Below are 17,433 nucleotides of genomic sequence, written 5' to 3'. Positions count from 1 at the left end.
AGCTGGAGGCAATTTTGCTTTTCCACTGTGGGTTTTTTGTTTTGTTTTTGCTTTTCTTCCTCTATATTTTCTTTGAGATTAACTGAAGAATACTGGGATATGATCCTGATTATCTTATGTAATATATATCCAAGATAGAAACCATAAATACAAACACAACACCTGCACACATATGTTACAGCACATGGACAGAAAAAAGAGAAACAATTAAAAAGTGAACTGAATCCGAAAGAGAGATTAAGTTACATTTCTTAATTAGTTAAAAAAAATGTAGCAAGTCAAAAATTGTCAGCCTCTTTTGGTTGGAAACAGTCTTTAGCAGGTTAATAGAATGTTGGCTACCAAAGCTCTTTTAACTCTTCAAATCTGGAGAGACCAATGTGATTCTAAATGTAATTTTTTATTCTGAAAGATGCTTTTCTTTTGAGTCTATTTTCTACTATTCATTTATATATGTGTGTATATAAATATATATAATGGGAACTGTGCAGAGTAACAGCTTATCCCTGCTCTGGTACTACAATATAAGCTTTATGAGATACAGCCTTACTGTGGCACAATATCTCAAACACATACATATCATAGATATAAATGTTCTCACAGCAAAATGGCTTCATCAGATCCTGGCATCTATCTGAGTAGCCACAGAATTTCTAGGAACTTCTACGTTCAACCTGGGTTTCCTGCAAATTGTAAACAGACCAGGAATAGTCTTCAGTAGTACTTAACAATTATCCGTAACAGCTGTAGCTTTTGTGAAGAAGTTCTAAACTCTTTGACCACGATGCAAATGAGAAGAAAGTTACACTCTTTAAGATGAAGAGGAATATTATCAGATTATCTCTGGAAAATTCTTCCTACTAAAAATGATGAAGTACTTTACCTCCATTTTGGGAGTTACCAACATGCATTCTTAGACTTAGGTATGAAGAGTTCCTCAAAGATTTGATGTGCCTGACCTCCTCTGAATAATCTCATTAAAGGCTATAGTGATGATTTAACTGTTAAGTGTATACAGTCTCACATAATATTTACATAAACTAGCATAGAAAGTTAAATAGCTTTTACTCCACCAATACCTATATGGATAAAATCAAATCTTCTGTGCACGCTTGGCAAATAGTCATAACACACATAAGATGTATTCCCTTCATACTCATTCCCTTGGTAACTGGGAAAGCCTGAAGAAACTTTTCAAGAACTCCAAGGAAGAAGAACAAGAAATAGGCTTACATGCATGTATCTAAAAGATAAGTAATTTCTTTTTGAGCGACTGTCTGTATAGTCACACCTACAGACTTCAGACAGGGTTTTATACAAAAAGCCATTCATCTCTCATTACTACCAAGGTTGAAGAGCCAGGTTTTCAAAGGCCCTGGCAAGAAGAGAGGAATGGTGCACAGTGTAGTTATAAGCAACATCCAAGGTAAACAGGACGATTCATTTCTGACTTAAATTAAACACTGAACCAGCTTTGAGCAGGATTTGAGAGTAAGTATGAGTACTGCTTTGTCCCAAACAGCCATGATGTAATAAGACCATGAATCTCTCCTGCTCTCCTGGCTGAAGTCCAGATGTACACAAATCTGGTGGAGAGAACTTGCAATGAACGATGGAGAAGTGAGCAAGCAGCCATTGGTTTTGATGTTTGGTCCATCACAGAGGTAAGAGGACTGAAATGAGTAGGCAGATGTGCTGTGGGTGAACAGGAATGGAAGCTCGAGTGATGTATACGATCTGAGTGTAAAATGTTCTTATAATAAAGGACTCTGAAAACATCCAACAAGGAAGGCTAGAAGATGCTGAAACCATGCTGACTTGAGCAGGAGGAGGCTATCAGTGGCTTTCTTTCATAAATCATAAGGGAAGTGAAGCAAGGGAGAAAAAGAACTAAGGAACACAGTAACTTTCCCAGTCAGGGATAAAATGGGTATCTGAGAGAGACCATGAAGAAATTCAATAGCTGAATCAAAAAGATTAGTACTTTCTAGTAGTCAGTGATAGATATTCAAGGAGTCACTGGAACAAGTGTTTGTCTTGAAAAGTTCAATTCCTTGCTCCTGGCACTCATGGACCAATAGTTTAAAGTAGACCTGTGCATGAGCTGATTTATTTGAATTATGGCAGCATGAGTGCTCTACAGGTAGGATATAGGATCAGGATATAGGCAATAGGATATTCAGCAGCTTGAAATCAATGTCCAGCTCTCCTTAACATACTTTTAATTGATCACTTTTTCACTGTCTTTGGATCTTTTATCATATGCATGCTGTACATTTTTTTAGTTTACCTATCATGGAACATAAGCAGATGTTCCTATCAGACAAGTCAGAAATACAAAACAGAATCCTTTCTGTATGTAAATAATGGTGTTTTCTGAAGACAAGTGCTTACAAAAATAAATAGGTGCTCAGAATACAGCATGCAATCAAAAAAAAAATTATGATGCAGATCAAATTGAAGAATTTGCATCCATTCTATTCTTTTATGTTCGTGTGATAGGAAGACCTTCAGATCAAAGCAGGAAACATAAATAGGCAACCAAAACCAAACAACCTTTTTTTTTTTTCCTTTTTTGCTAAGCCACATCCAAAATAAAGGTTGCAATTTTAAGCCATTTTGAAAGGTAATTAGAAATGCCAGGATAGGTGGCATAGAGCAGAAAGTTGGCAAGAATTCTTTGAAGTACCTCCCACATTAAGTACTTGAATGGCTCCTTAGTTTCCACGCATGACATTGATCCTATACTTCTATCTATGAAGAACTGGGAATTTATTGCAGCATTCTTCTCTCAGCTATCTCTTTTCACTTCAGGGTTCATAGGCTGCTTGATGTTTGCTTAATCGGGTAAAAAGAGGAAATACACGGACCTGCAGGGTAATCAGTGATTATAAAATCTTAATCAACAATAAAAAAAATACATATAAACAAAACAAAAAACAAAAACCCTCAGAAAATACAATTTTCTTAAATTATGAGATCATCCAGCAGTGCAATGATGAAATTTGTTAATATCCAAATTAGTTCAAATGTTAACAAAGCTAAAAGAGAGCTTAAACATTTAAATAATTCAGATAAAGATTGTGAAATTTGAAATAAATCTGTTGGGAAAGGTTCCATTTGATACTTGATGTTTGAGTTCATTTTTTAGCATCTTCTGTTATGCAAAATCTCGAACAAAATAAGCCTAACTCTTTTTTACAGGCAGAGACATTTAACTGAGAAGGAGGGGGGTTGAACTTAAAAACAGTGAATGGTAGGTGTCAAAATCAAATCAATATTTCTGCTGATGTTTTACTCCAAATAAATAGATTTATAGATATGTATAAACATGCAGACAAAAGAAAACATTTTTCTTTTCCCCTCTAAAATCTACCATCTAAACATTAAACCTTGTATAAGCTCTTGTAATCCTGAACAACATAGAACAAGAAACAAAGCTGAAAGGACTGGCACTTGATTTGTAAAACAGGGATTTCACCTGAATTTCTACTGATTCAAAATTCCCCAGAGCTTGAAAATTCAAAGGACTATTCTCTTCATTATAAAACAGGACATCTGGGAGCAACCTGTTTTCATAAGATATAAAAATAATAAAACACTGAGTATTATTTTGTCAATAGTCACTGTTTTTTTCAAGATACTCGAATACATGTAAGGTAAATGTCTTGTACAAGTACTGTAGTATACACTCCCTTAGAGTATTTTCAGTCCCTGTTAGAATGGAGGGACTGTTTTGTTTCTGCAGTGCCACGATTGATACCTGCACTGCTGCTCACCCTTCCCACATGCACTCTGAAAAATTTTGTAGGCAAAAACTTAGTTCCTCCTCAGCAGCAGAGTAAAACTTCTGCACAAGCTGCACAATACAGAGCTAAATGAAAGATTTGTTGGGAATGCAAAGGTGAGCAGCTTAGAATGGATACACTGTGTAAGTAAACAACAGATAGTGTAAGTAAACAATAAATATTGGGAAGATGCTGCATATGCATGATGAGTACTATAAACTGGTCTTGGAGGCAATAAAGGATGAAAATTAAATTTCTCTGAGAAAAACTGTAATCTGTTTGACACTCTCCAAATAGTGATTGAAGGGAGGATTTATAGTGAATGTGAAAATGCAGATTCATCCAAATTATTCAAGCCTGCATAAAATGAAGACTGTGTTAAGGATACAGGGTGAAGATCGTTAGAAGATTGTTAGAAATCTACCATTTAGAGCATCAATTGTAAAGAAATCTTTGGATTTAAATGAGAGTATACAAAGAGAGGACAGGCAAATGGAAAGGATCAGGGAGAGATCTGACAAGGAAAGAAAACTCTTAGTGTTAATGAGTTTAATAAGATAAAGCAAGAGACAAAAGATCTAAGATGAGAATAAACTCAGTCCCTTATCAAGATTATACAACAATTATTCCTTTTCCAAAATGCTATATGCCTGTAGCTGACCCCAAAGAATGGCTCTGACGTGGATTTTCATCTTCAAAGAAAGGAAAACACTTCCCCAAATATTTAATGCACAAACTATTTGTACACTTGTACACTTGTGTACATTTAAACACTTTGTGCTGGAGAAATTTCATGCTTGTGGGTGGTAGGTTTGTGCCCTGGAATTTCCAAAGCAGTAGCAGGGTGATTCGAGCAGGTTGACTCAGGAGGTCTCTCCTAATCTCATTCTGGACAGCTTTCCTAACAAAGTTTATTTTGGTTAAAATAACAACAGAAGTAATTTTTTATTCACTTAACTGTCTATTAAAAGCAAACTACATTATTTGATTTAATAAAATTTGTTCCCATAGCAGCTTTGAATCTGTTTCTCACAACAGATCAAGTATATGGCAAAATACTTCTGAAGACATAACACAGAGAAAAACATACACTTTAACATACTGTGTGATGAAACACAATAGTTATCTGCCAAGCAACAAATCACATGGCTGCATTTCTCTCTTAGAAGAGTTGGTAAATACTGTAAGTACATACAAGCACAAAAACAGAACGATTAGTTGATGTGAGAACAGTATTGGTGAAATTCACTAGATCTGGTGAAAATTATTTTTGCTTTTGTAATGGCATAAATTTAATGCCATTGTCCTTTATATTTCATTAAATTGTGATCCTAACAGTAAGGATTTTCTTCAAGATACAACAAACAAAAATCCAGTCAAAAATCACATTAGTTTCAACAATATAAGGAACTCCTTTAAAAATTATCTTCTAAATGTGAAATTATAGTCTAAGAAAAATCCCCAAATACTAGGATATTTCCTAAATGATTTATCAACATCTGTACACAAGGTATTCTTAGATTCAGTTCTCTAAAATTTTCAGCTGTGTTTTGGGAGATATTGCACATGTAATAGACTTTCCTTAAGACTCAAAGTAAGATCACAATCCTCAAAAACGGCAGCACTCAAAAAATCTCACACCGCACAATCTTGAGGTTAGCAAAATATAACCCTCTATACTTTCTTGAGATTAAATATATAATAATTATCTGTAAGATAAAATGTTACATTTACAGCAGATGCTGTTTGTGTTGATTTATCATTTCCATTGAAACTATAAAAAACCCTGCAGAAATGATAACCTCCTACAGTTAGTGCTTGCAAAGGTTGTAACTGAGGATCAAGGCTTTTCTAAGGTCATGACAGTAAACGCAGTATCTGTTTTGTGTTTCTGTTATGTTTCCTGAAGAACATTTTTAATTTCTGAGGGAGATAGTAGAATTAGTAACACAATTATTGATATTTTTTGAAAATCATAAAGTTAGTTTCCAACACAGACCAGTTTGTCCTACAATGAAGACTGAATTCAGATTCCAATGATTTTATACAGATTCTATATAAAAGAGAAATATCTAGCCCATTGTTAGTTGTGAATCTGTAATGACAGACACTTGATGCTATGTTTTATAACTCAACCTTACAAGAAACTTTCATTCCTACTAATAAAGTTTGGAGTATTCTAGGAAATGGCTCATTAGTGCTTTCATGGTAAGGGAAGCCGTTGAATTTTAGAAGATATTTAAGACACAAAATATTCTAATTTAGTTTTACATGTTATGAAATTGGACTGGAAATTTGAAATACAGTAAATGCTTGAAGCAATCAGCCAGAAATATGCATAAGGCATGCAAAACTGAAAGTGCAAGTGGTTTTCAGATTGTTTGCTGCCTTCTACTATTTCTCTAATAAATAAATCAAGCACTGCATGACATGCTTTATTTTGTGAAATTGGACACAAATGCATGCTTTATTGTCACTTAATTTTCTAATCAGCAAAGCAATGTGTACTCAGTATTCTATATTGACAAGTAGCATACCAATTCAGAACTAGCGCAAAAGCATTATATTGCAAATACTAAAAAGCTAAACAAAAAGCAATGGGTATATTCAAATCTCAGGCTGCAGATAATTCTGCTTAGTATGTGGATTAATTGAGATGAGAATATAAACCCTATGATAAAAATTTAAATTAAATTAAAGCAATTCTTTACTTTGCCTTCCAGCATCTGGGTGGAGTTGGTGTTGGGACTCACTATAGAAACATTAAAATTTCTTAGACTGCAGATTACTATTAGATATTTTAAATGCCTTTAATATGGGAAAAATCATTTCTATGCTCAAAGCAAGCACAGATTATGAACAATTTGTACCTGTTTAATCACAAATGATTCAGAGATTTTATTTCCACTTTGTCAATAGAAATTACCTATCTCAATTTTGTAATTATGCTGTTTCATAAGTAAGTTGTATCTATAAAAGATAACATGACTTAAAGATTGAAGTATGTTTTGGTATTTTTGGATAAAAATATTGATATTAGTGTTCAGTGGCTCTATAAAATACTGCACTTTTCAATTTCACCATAATGATAAACTTATTTAAGAAAAAATACCAATTTAAAGTCGCTTAGATTGTTTAACAATTTGATTTCCAAAATTATACAGAGTTGTTTACATACAGGGAATTCTATTGAATACATCCAGTCTCTTCTTTTCAAGGCAAATTTTACATCATTTTGAACTTGGGGGAAAACAATAAATACATGCTGAATAAAAAGACTCAGCTTGTAAGTCAGTGTAGGTCTGGATAATATAAAAAAGCAAGGAGTGCTAAATTATTTTTACTTCATGTTGACAAAAAAAAAATCTCATTTAATGGGTTTTTTATGAAATAAACTCAGTTTCTGAGAAGACTAAGTTGACATGGCTATATTCTTATAATGAGCTGGTCAGTTGTTATTTGAATCTTTTTACTGTTCGTGAGTCATTCATAAAGTAATGCTAATATCTGTCAGTAAGCAAATGCTGTACACGCCAAGCACTTTGAAAAAAACGATTTTCAGAAGTACATATAATTAATAGTGAAGAGAAAGACTATGCATTTGGCTAGTCACATTTGCTAAGTGACTAGTATCAAGTACTTCATTGATAATCATAAATACTGGATGATGGAGCTTAACCGTTTCTGCATTTTCAGTCTTGTCTGTGATTCCTACACAGTAAGTTGCTCTGGAATTATTCATCTTGTGTATCTGAAATTCTACCATATGACTGGGTCTCGGCTTAGTTTTATAGTGAGAAATAAAGGAATGCAATATGTAGATTTCAAATAATAAGTACTTTTCTTCGAGCACTGATATCCTAAATGTTCTAAGTATGAGACATACTAAGGCAGGCATGTAAGGATATAGAAAAAAAATGAATAAAAGATTTGGCAATAATTTTCAACATTGTATTTTCAATAATGCTTGGTTTTGTTCCAGTGTCATCTAAAGAGCTGTTTCTTTTTCCTGTATAACTTCTAAACTAGCCTCCCAGTCCTCCTGCAGCTGACCAGAATGTTATCAAAAAATTAAAGCTGAGAGCAATTTCCCAACATTTGTCTGCAAAAAACACATTTGTCTGAATGTTCATGAACAGTAAGTACAAAGAAAGACTAAGAGAAAATTGCTAAATCGAACAGTCATTCAAAACTTAAAAGTAAACTCATACATTCTGTGGAATTTGACCAGCTCTTACCCTGACGAATTATCAATTCACAAACTGCTAAAAGCAAAACTGAAAAATGAAACTGAAATGTGTTATTCTAGCAGTCAATATCTAGTAATATTTATTCTGATGATTACTGAAGTAGAAATATGCAGCCTGATGACTTAAAGAATTCAAAGAATTCTAAGATTCTCAGTTTGACTTCATTAATCTTAGGTTTATATCTAAATGCTGTTCAAACAGTGCATTCTAGGCTATTTCACTATTTTGTAATTGAACTGAAATTCATTAGCACACTGTTTCCTCCCATGTTTCCAAGAAGTAGCAAAATGCATTCTCTTAAAACATATTTCAGTGACATGCATATAGAGTTAGTTTGTATTCAGTGGCTTTTAGGAACAGAAGGCATAAACAGATGAAAAAAAAAAAAGTTAAAATGCTAAGTTAAAATGTTTTCTTGAGTGACATGTATAGTAAGCAGGGCCTTTAAGTTACTCAGAATAAGTATGACAAAACCTTATACACATTGTATTGAATAGAGATTTGTTAAAATAAGAAAAACATTTAATTTACAGAAAGAATAATTTCATAGAGAAATAAATTCATTTTAGAAGCATTTATCTTTAAAGTCAGCCAAACTCAGAAATAAATTTAAACCACTATCTGATACAAATACATCTCTGGTATGATCTAGTAAAATTCAGTGTTGTTAGGCCAAAGTTGGTTTATCAAATATGAAGAAAAATGAAGGATTTCAACTGGTAACAGAAAATAGCTGTATAAACTATTGCTAAATTAGATCCCTGTATGAATAGAGTAATATGCTAATTTAATTCATCTGTTGAGAGAGTTCATAGTTGGTAATTTCAAAGCCTTAAATAGAGAACTCCTGAGATTGGCTAGAAAGTAAAGTAACCTTAATGAACGTAACTTCTACGTGATACTGCATATGGATTTAAGTGAATTGATGAAGCTTTTTGCTTATCTGTTAGTAAAATATATGCAACAGATAAAAAGATAGTGCAGCCTTTCTGCATGGACTTGTCATTCCTTATTCTGCATGCATGGATTCTTTGTATGCATGCATAGTTTCAGATTCTTTCATTTTTTCTTACCCTCATGCCTTCAAATCGTGACAAGGCTCTTAGAGGTCTCAAAGCTCTTAGTGTCCTAAGGGACTTAATGGCACCAAGTTCAGAGTAACCCAATGCATTTGCTGTTAAGCTAACCAAAGAGACCTATACGAAAACAGGAAAGTAAAAATTATTATATTGTACATACTACTTTACATACCATAGATGTGAGATAGAAACTTCTTTAGAAGAGTCTAATTTTGGACCACTTTCTTCAGGAATACGAAGTCTTTTAAATAAAAAAAAAAAAAAAAGAGAATTAATGAGAAAGAAGAGGAGGATAAGTAAATAGTTAACAAAAATGCCATAAAGCAACAGTTACTATCTAAAAACATTAATAATTAGAAATTTCATATTTTAATAGTGATTTGCGGACAAAAAAAAATTATTTTCCTATATTTTACACTGCTGCCAGGATTAGTAATTATAGTTGATAATACTCCTTTGATTGATGACAACTGGAAGGGAAATTATTGAAGCCTGTTTTGAGTTAACAGACGGGTCACAGAGCAACACTATTTCTCTGTATAATAAGTATAATATAATAAGTTGACTGATTTTTCTATATTCATTACACTAAGTAATGCTTTTGCCTGACTACCAGATTTATGTACTTTATAGGCTAACATTAACCTAGAACATGCTGTTTCTTAAAAGACATTATAGAAACAGTTCCATAGGCAGCAGAACTACTGAAGTCACATATTCGCCTGCCTCTTTGTATTCTACATCTCTGTATTTCCTCAATGAGATACACCATATCCTCTACATTCACAATGGTTCATGACTAAATAATACTTTCAGTTTTCTTCCCATTTCCCCTGAATGGCCCTTCATTATCCTCCTTCAGTTCGTTATCTACTTATTGGAAAAAAAATAATATAATGGTCTAATATACTATCTATTTTTTTTTAAAAAGACACCCACCCACAATAATAACATGGAAAGAAAAGCCTGGGACAGTGCTCTTCATCAATTGTATTTAGAAGCAAGTATTAGATGTGAAATCTTGAACTTTTCTCTACTTGTCAATCCTCATCTACTAACCCATAAAACCAGGACCTTCTGGAATCTGATTTTCTCTTCAGTACCTTCATTACACTTATGAAAACTTAATTTTTCAAGCTGTCATAATCTGATGCCAAATTAAAGAAAATATCTATATAATTGTTAATTCACCAAAAGCAGGACAAAAATGCATCTTAATTTTAATCCTCAACTTGCTTAGTATTTTTTTTCCTGTAAGTTTTACCAGCCAGTAGTACTTCTGTAATGACATAAACCATAGTATTTTAGTTACATGCAGAACTTCAAAGATACAGAAACAGTATGCATTTTTTCACACTGGAGGTTTTTGTAAGGAGGCATACTGAGGACATTTGTTTTAAATTCTATCATCATAAATTTAAATTACATCAATTCATAGAGAAGGTGTCTCCCACAATTCACACAACACAGCACAGTAAATTTAAAACTATTAGGTAACCCCACAAGGAAAGATTATTGAGTTTGATTTCAAACACAGCTGTGAAGACTGTTAAGTTCATGCATCTTGCATTCTTTGTAATAACTTCCATCAGTCATATGCTGTAGTTTGTAGCTGGGCAGTTTGGAAGTTTGTTTTTTAGCAATGAGGGTCTGATAGTCCAGACATTCAACTAAATGCTGGATGTGATTTAGACCACAGGAAGGAAAGTGGTGCCTGAAGGTCAGTATGAGCAGTGCTGGGATGAACTGCAAATACTGTGTGTGTTAGCTGCATTTTATTTTTATTAATACTGTAGTATAGGAAAGTAGTAGTGTAAGCGTAAAATGAAAGACAAAGAACTAGAGATTTCTTTTTCCATCTGCCTTACTTTTTAAACGGGAAAGTAAACTAGTTGGTATACACAGATATGGTTGTAGAGAAAGTAATGAAAAAATAAATATGTAAAAATAGCACCTAGGAAATACACTACATACATCAACAATCAGGAAGTCCAGCCAGCACCAGGCGTTAGTAAAGTATGTTTGATAGCCATAGGCCACCCACTTCAACAGCATTTCCAGAATGAAGATGTAAGTGAAGACTTTGTCAGCATATTCCAGCATAGTCTTGATAGTTTTACGCTGTTCAATATATATATCTTCAAATGCCTGTGAGAAAAATATTCAAAGATGTTTGTTTCAGGTTTAACAACAACACATAGTTTAGTTTTAACAACAATAAGGAACAAAAAGAAAGGAAGCAAGTTTTCTTCAAGAACAGGTGTAGGAGTACCACTTTTATTTCAGGGTTTTTTTTCTACTACCTCAGTACAGAGAAATATTTTTCAGCTTACAGGAAGGAGGAGCAACAGCTTCTCTGGTCAGAGATTTTTATTTATTGCTGCTGTTCAATTATTCTATTCAGGCTGTTTTCAGTTCTCACGAACAGCTTTGATTCTACAAAGGGATGGTAGTGAGCAGAATTCTATTGAGATTATTTGGTTTATATGTAGGGAGATCCATTTTTAAAATCCAGGGCCACAGCTGTAAAATTTTCAGGACAATGACAATGCAGTTACCTTATGCTGCTGTCGTGTTAGTTTTTGAAAATTTTAAGTAATAAATCATAAAACAAGTTACTCCTTCCTTAAAAAAAATATTAATCATATACTTGCTTTAATGTATTTTTCTCTATTATTATATACATAAAATTTCTTATGGATCTTGCAGTGTTATGTTTTCAGGTTTTCAGTTTTAGAAATGTGAGAAAAGATGTTGCTCAAAAGTATAACATTTGCTTTTCAGTAATCGTTTCTGTCCTATAAAATTTGCCATTAATTGCTTTTAAATTGTAATTATAGTACTCTTTCTTATAAAAGTTATTGGTTTTACTGGAATTAAAGAACTGGAATGACCTGACTGCTTGCAAATATCTGGGTATTCATCAATACTAAAACTCATTTTTACCCAGTCTGATTTTGAAACCCTTCTGTCAGTTCTAATGACTAGTAAATCAGTAAATCAATTGGTGACTGTGTATTGGTACTTCTGGATACTTAGGTCAGATACATACGTTACTTTCAGGAGCATGAAATGCTAACACTTTGGGACCTCATCTCAAAACACAGTGATGGACCTTTATAGGTTTCCTGTCTGTAATTTTCTTTTATTTAAATCTTTGTTGCTTTTGTTTTCTTCAGTCAGTATCATCAACCAAAATTCAATAGTTTAGAGGCAAATCTTTTATCATTTCAGTGGGTTTTAGAACATAGGAAAGTTTGCCATGTTGTACTGTATAAAAGTTTCTTAGTTGATTGCTATTTTGATATTAAAGAAAAGAAAACCAAAGTGTTTACAGATTTAACCAAACCTATTGTCAGATATAATCATAAACTGTGAACCACTAGCTCTATTTTTAAATTTTGGGAGAGGCCTAAGGAGTTTCTAATATACTACTGCGAAGTAATTTTTTTAATGATTCAGGAACTTAAGGAATTTACTGAATGGTAATTATTGTATCTCCCTGGGTGGGTGCTAGACATACAATAGGTTATTTCAGAGCTAACAGTTTCCTAAGAAACTTCAGCTCAGTATGTATCCAGGCTCAGCTTCATTTGTCAGTTAATCTCAAATTTCTGTATTCATTGTCATAGTTTTTATTTGTAAAATAAATACTCCTAAGTATTGTTTCTTTTATTGTTACAGATTTGTATTACAGATTTATATTATAGTTGTAATCTCATTACTCTCTCCTCACAGGCTTGTTCTTATCACATGATGATCAACAATTTCTTTTTTTTTACAAATATCATTATAGTCTACATGAGTCTGTACTAGAAGTATAAATGATAAATTCTTATTCTTGAAGGAGACAGTTCTTTACTCTGAGACACATCACTAAACACCAGTTTACACTAAACTAGAGACCAAACTCAAATAACAAAGCTAACTGTGTTTTCTTCTCATGTTGTCCCTCTCCCATCTTCAGGCACATTACTATCAGCTGTGGAGTTAAATCCTCTCTAATCAATTACATCTGTTCTTTTTGGACATACTGTTGAGAATAGTCATCTTCTACCTGTTTTTTAAAGTCCTGACTAAAATGTAGTGATCCTTTGAAAACATGGAATTTTATGTGTTCTTTCTAACAGAGAACTAAGTTAAAACAATTTTTTTCTGAGAACATTTCCAATGCTCTCTTAATGTTTTACTTACCAGAGCTCCACTACTGAGGAGAATCATAAAGACAATGAAAGTCTCAAACCAGTTGTGTTCAACAATTCTGAAGCATGTTTTTCTAAGGTTCCACCACTGCTTTCCTCTCCCTTCTTCTACACTTACTTGACAGCACTTGAACCTCCGTACACAGCCTTTTAACAGCATATGTATTGAGAAAAAGAAAGATATTGCTGAATTCCATGATTTTTGGTTGTGTATACTTAGTGATACAACACTACATGTCCAGAAGCTGCGCTATTTAGTAAAAACTCAGAAAATTTTTACCTAGATGATCTTTTTCTCCTTCAAAGCAATAAAATCTATCACTGAGACAATATGAATTTACCATTCTAAGAATAGATGAGAAAAAATATTTCTCATTTATGAAAATGAACTGCTCAATACAGTTCATGCAGAAAGAAAAAAATTCAAGAAACATGAAGTCAAATTAAAAAATACAGGGTAAGAAATAAAAATGTACAAATTCATTCAAATGTAAAGAAAGTTTATGTGTAATTCTTGGGCAAGTGTTTTATTGTACTTTCTTTTGTGTGAGATACTAAATGTAGTACCCATATGGTAAATTATGGTCTAGAAGTATTACTGATTCTAATCATAGCTTAAAAACTGACAAAAAAAGTAAATAATTAAACAAATATTAATAAGTAGTTTTAATAATTAATTATTCTATATTTCATAGGTAATTTTGGATTATTTTTTTCTCTCAGACACCTTCAGTGAAGCAGGCCTCTGGCTCCATGGATTCCTCAGGTTCAGCTTCTGGTTGCTCTTCTGCAGGAAGTCCAATGTCAACTGTGCTGCCTTCAGATGAACTAGACATGTTTAGCTTCTGTAAACAAAAAGAAAAAAGGATCACAATTGCCTGTTAAATACTTCTAAGGAAAATGTAAGTACTTTTCAGAATAAATAGCTCATTTGTTCTGGTATTCAGTACAAGTGTATTGCTGACAAATTAAAGGGAAATCTGTACAAATTTTGATTTTTCTTTATACTGTATCATTGGTATATAAAGTTTGAAGAAAAGTGTTTTAAACTAAAAAATATGAATAGTGGTTCTAAGCCTACAAAGATTTACGACCAAAACTAGCCATTAGTGGTAAAGGTCTCTTGATCTGGACATAATGCAGCTTAAATATATATGCAGCAAACTGAAGTCTATTGAAAAGCAGGTAACAGGCCAAATATTACTATATAAATTGGTTGGGAACTGAAAGGGATGGGGGAAAAAAGTTCTGTTAAGCATAGAAGGCTGTATTTTAGATGTGGAGGACAATATCAGGTTCAGGTATCCAGTTTTAGGTTATGTCATTAGTTTTCATGAGAAACATTATATTGAGGTGGTTTTATTTTAATTCCATTTTCACCTGAAAATTGCCTTTTTGAAATTTTAACAGAAATACTGTTTACTTCTAGCAATCCATTATTCACAACTCATCCTTTGCAGTATTGTTTGCCATTCAAAATCATTTTGAAAATACTTTTCAAAACTTTTCAAAAGACTTTTCATTTTGGAATAAATATTTACTTTTCATTTTAATTTACCATTCTCTTCTTCCGTACATTATGGACACTACAGTTAAGTTCTTTAAAATTAATGGTGTAAATTCTAAGGTAATACTTAATTATCTTAAATTAAAGCTAATACTTTTAAGATAATTGACTAGTTACCTTGCTAAAAGCAAACAGAATAGCCATCTGGAGAGGAAACCTATTTCTAAGACATTCTGGAAAATATTTAATAGGAAGAGAAATAATCATGCTTCAGATATTCAGTGAAGAATGGGAACATGCTTGTCTCTGAAACACATTCCCATGGGAAAACGCTCTTTTGTACTCGTCTCCTTTCTTTAGGAGGATCCAAAGATTGCTTTTAACTTGGCAATGAATTTTTGTAGAGAACATTAGAGGGCAACAACAAAATGACAGCAGCACAGAATTCACCCAGCCTAAAACTGGTACTATTAGTAATATAACTGTGGCAAGGGAAGATTAACTATCCTACAAAGAAACTGGGTTGCTACTAGAATGGAAACTAACTAGTTTAATGCTCCTCAAGTAAGAAAATTAATTTGTTAAATGTCTGGAATGAAAATTTTGTAGCTTGTCTAAAATATCAACACAATAATTCACTGAGGGTATAGTTGCTTTGCAAGTTACACTATAAAATCAATTTAAATGATTTTGTTAAAATATCCACAGAGTCATGTAAAAGGACAGTTATATCGTTAACATGTTTTTTTTTAAATACAGTTATTAACAAAGCATTGTTCATAAGCAGTTCTTATGGATTATTTTGGTCCCTCCATGGCATCCTATCTCCTGTTGAAACTGTAGTAATTTTTAACCCTTTCTCACACTTTTGCTCATCAAGAATTAAACCCTCCTTTATATGCTTACTTTTGTCCATATATAAAGAAGTGTCAAAATAACAAATGATGAAGTACAGAGCACACTAGCTTAGGCTGACTAAAAAAAAACATACAGAGGGGATCACAGAGAAATGCACAAAATCTCTAAATACCTCTTTGCTCTCTTCCAGGTCCGATTCACTACTAAACTCCTCTGTATTTAAATTTTCAAAGTCAGATTCACCCACAGCAATAGGCACTGTCACAGTCAGGCTTGGGTTGTTTATGAATGACATATAATCACTTTCATCTATAATGTATTTCTCCACACTGCTGCCTGTGCCTATGCCACTTGTTGTTCCATTCACATCTTTAATATAATCATGGCCCTTGCTTAATTCTGCAGTATGGTTGGAAATACAACTATTTTTGTTGTTCAAATCTTCAAGTGGCTTGATTTCATCTAATGCTTTTTGTTTTTTTACAAAAGCTTTTTGGATGAATTCACGCGCTTTTCTTTTCACATAGTCTATGCCCTTCTGCATTCTTGCTACGGCAATTTGGAGATTGTTCATTTCATTATCATCATCTGTCACAGCAAGGTTGTCAGCGCTAAATGAGCTCAACAGCAAGGCCAAAAATAAGTTCAGAACCTATAGAAAGATAAAAAAAATACAAAATTTATGTCAACAAAGAACTTGTACTTTATTTAAAAAGTCTACTAGTTCACACAAAAAAAGCAAAAAAACAAAACAAAACAAAAAACATCAAAGCACCCTCAGAACTATTTCTCCATGAAAAATGAAGGGGTTTTGTTTGCTTTGTTCACTACTTAAAATATTTCAACTGAGGAACGTATCTTTAAATCTAGATGGCTTTTAAATATTTTGGTTAAAAACCTTATCATCTGAGATAACAAACTCACTATTCGGTATCATAAAATTGTTTAATTTATTCCTTCACACAGCAGAAACTAGATTTAGATGACTAATCATATGTGATAAATAATAAAAAAAATACAGCAAATGATTTATTAAGAGCCCATAAACTAAAATTATTTGGAGGAGAAATATTTAGAAACAGCCAAAAGACAAATTAAGAACGTGAAGAAGAGCTCACACTAACATTAAGTCTTAGCTTTTTGATATCACAAGGTACAGATTACTTTGTTCTAAAGCCAAAAAATCTCTTACACTTTAAGCATTGCTGGAAAACACCAGCCTAAGTGCTTTATTGAAGAAGAGCCAGAACACTTAGTTCTCTCCAGAATTGAGCCCCCTCTGTTGTTGAAGAGTATTTTGTTAATGTTTTGATTACGTACCACTAGGTTTCCAATCACCATGACCATCATGAAGACAGTAAGGCACATGGCTTGGCCAGCAACCTCCATGCAGTCCCACATTGTTTCTATCCATTCTCCACACAATACTCGAAATACGATCAAAAAAGAGTGAAAAAAATCTTGCATGTGCCAGCGTGGAAGTACACAGTCACTTGCAATTTTGCAGACACATTCCTTATAGTTTTTCCCAAACAGCTGCATCCCAACCACAGCAAAAATGAACACAATGATGGCCAGCACCAGGGTCAAATTTCCCAGAGCCCCCACTGAGTTGCCAATAATCTTAATCAGCATATTTAGAGTTGGCCAAGATTTTGCTAATTTGAAGACTCGTAACTGGAAGAAAAGAAAAACAAATGTTAGGACATGCAGCAACAAAAACACAAATATAATTTTGGAGAAGACATT

General features: G+C 33.0%; 1 protein-coding gene across 13 annotated transcripts in view; it reads right to left on the bottom strand.

Annotated features, from left to right (window-relative positions):
- Nucleotides 1-17,433, bottom strand: part of LOC136057641 (sodium channel protein type 1 subunit alpha) — a 58,218-nt gene that overhangs the window by 14,125 nt on the left and 26,660 nt on the right. For all 13 annotated transcript variants that reach the window (XM_065750422.1, XM_065750428.1, XM_065750424.1 and 10 more), the window contains 6 exons: nt 17,005-17,361; nt 15,857-16,336; nt 14,047-14,164; nt 13,312-13,466; nt 11,092-11,265; nt 9,112-9,234 (listed from right to left, as the gene is read on the bottom strand). In XM_065750422.1, coding sequence (XP_065606494.1) covers nt 9,112-9,234; nt 11,092-11,265; nt 13,312-13,466; nt 14,047-14,164; nt 15,857-16,336; nt 17,005-17,361 — 1,407 coding nt within the window. The remainder of the gene's footprint in view (nt 1-9,111; nt 9,235-11,091; nt 11,266-13,311; nt 13,467-14,046; nt 14,165-15,856; nt 16,337-17,004; nt 17,362-17,433) is intronic.

Source organism: Cyrtonyx montezumae, unplaced genomic scaffold (genome assembly GCF_038088225.1).
Source record: "Cyrtonyx montezumae isolate F1298 unplaced genomic scaffold, pur_monq_1.0 scaffold_7, whole genome shotgun sequence".
Lineage (NCBI taxonomy): Eukaryota > Metazoa > Chordata > Aves > Galliformes > Odontophoridae > Cyrtonyx > Cyrtonyx montezumae.
Note: the sequence above shows the minus strand (reverse complement) of the source record. Positions and strands in the feature narration are given on the sequence as shown.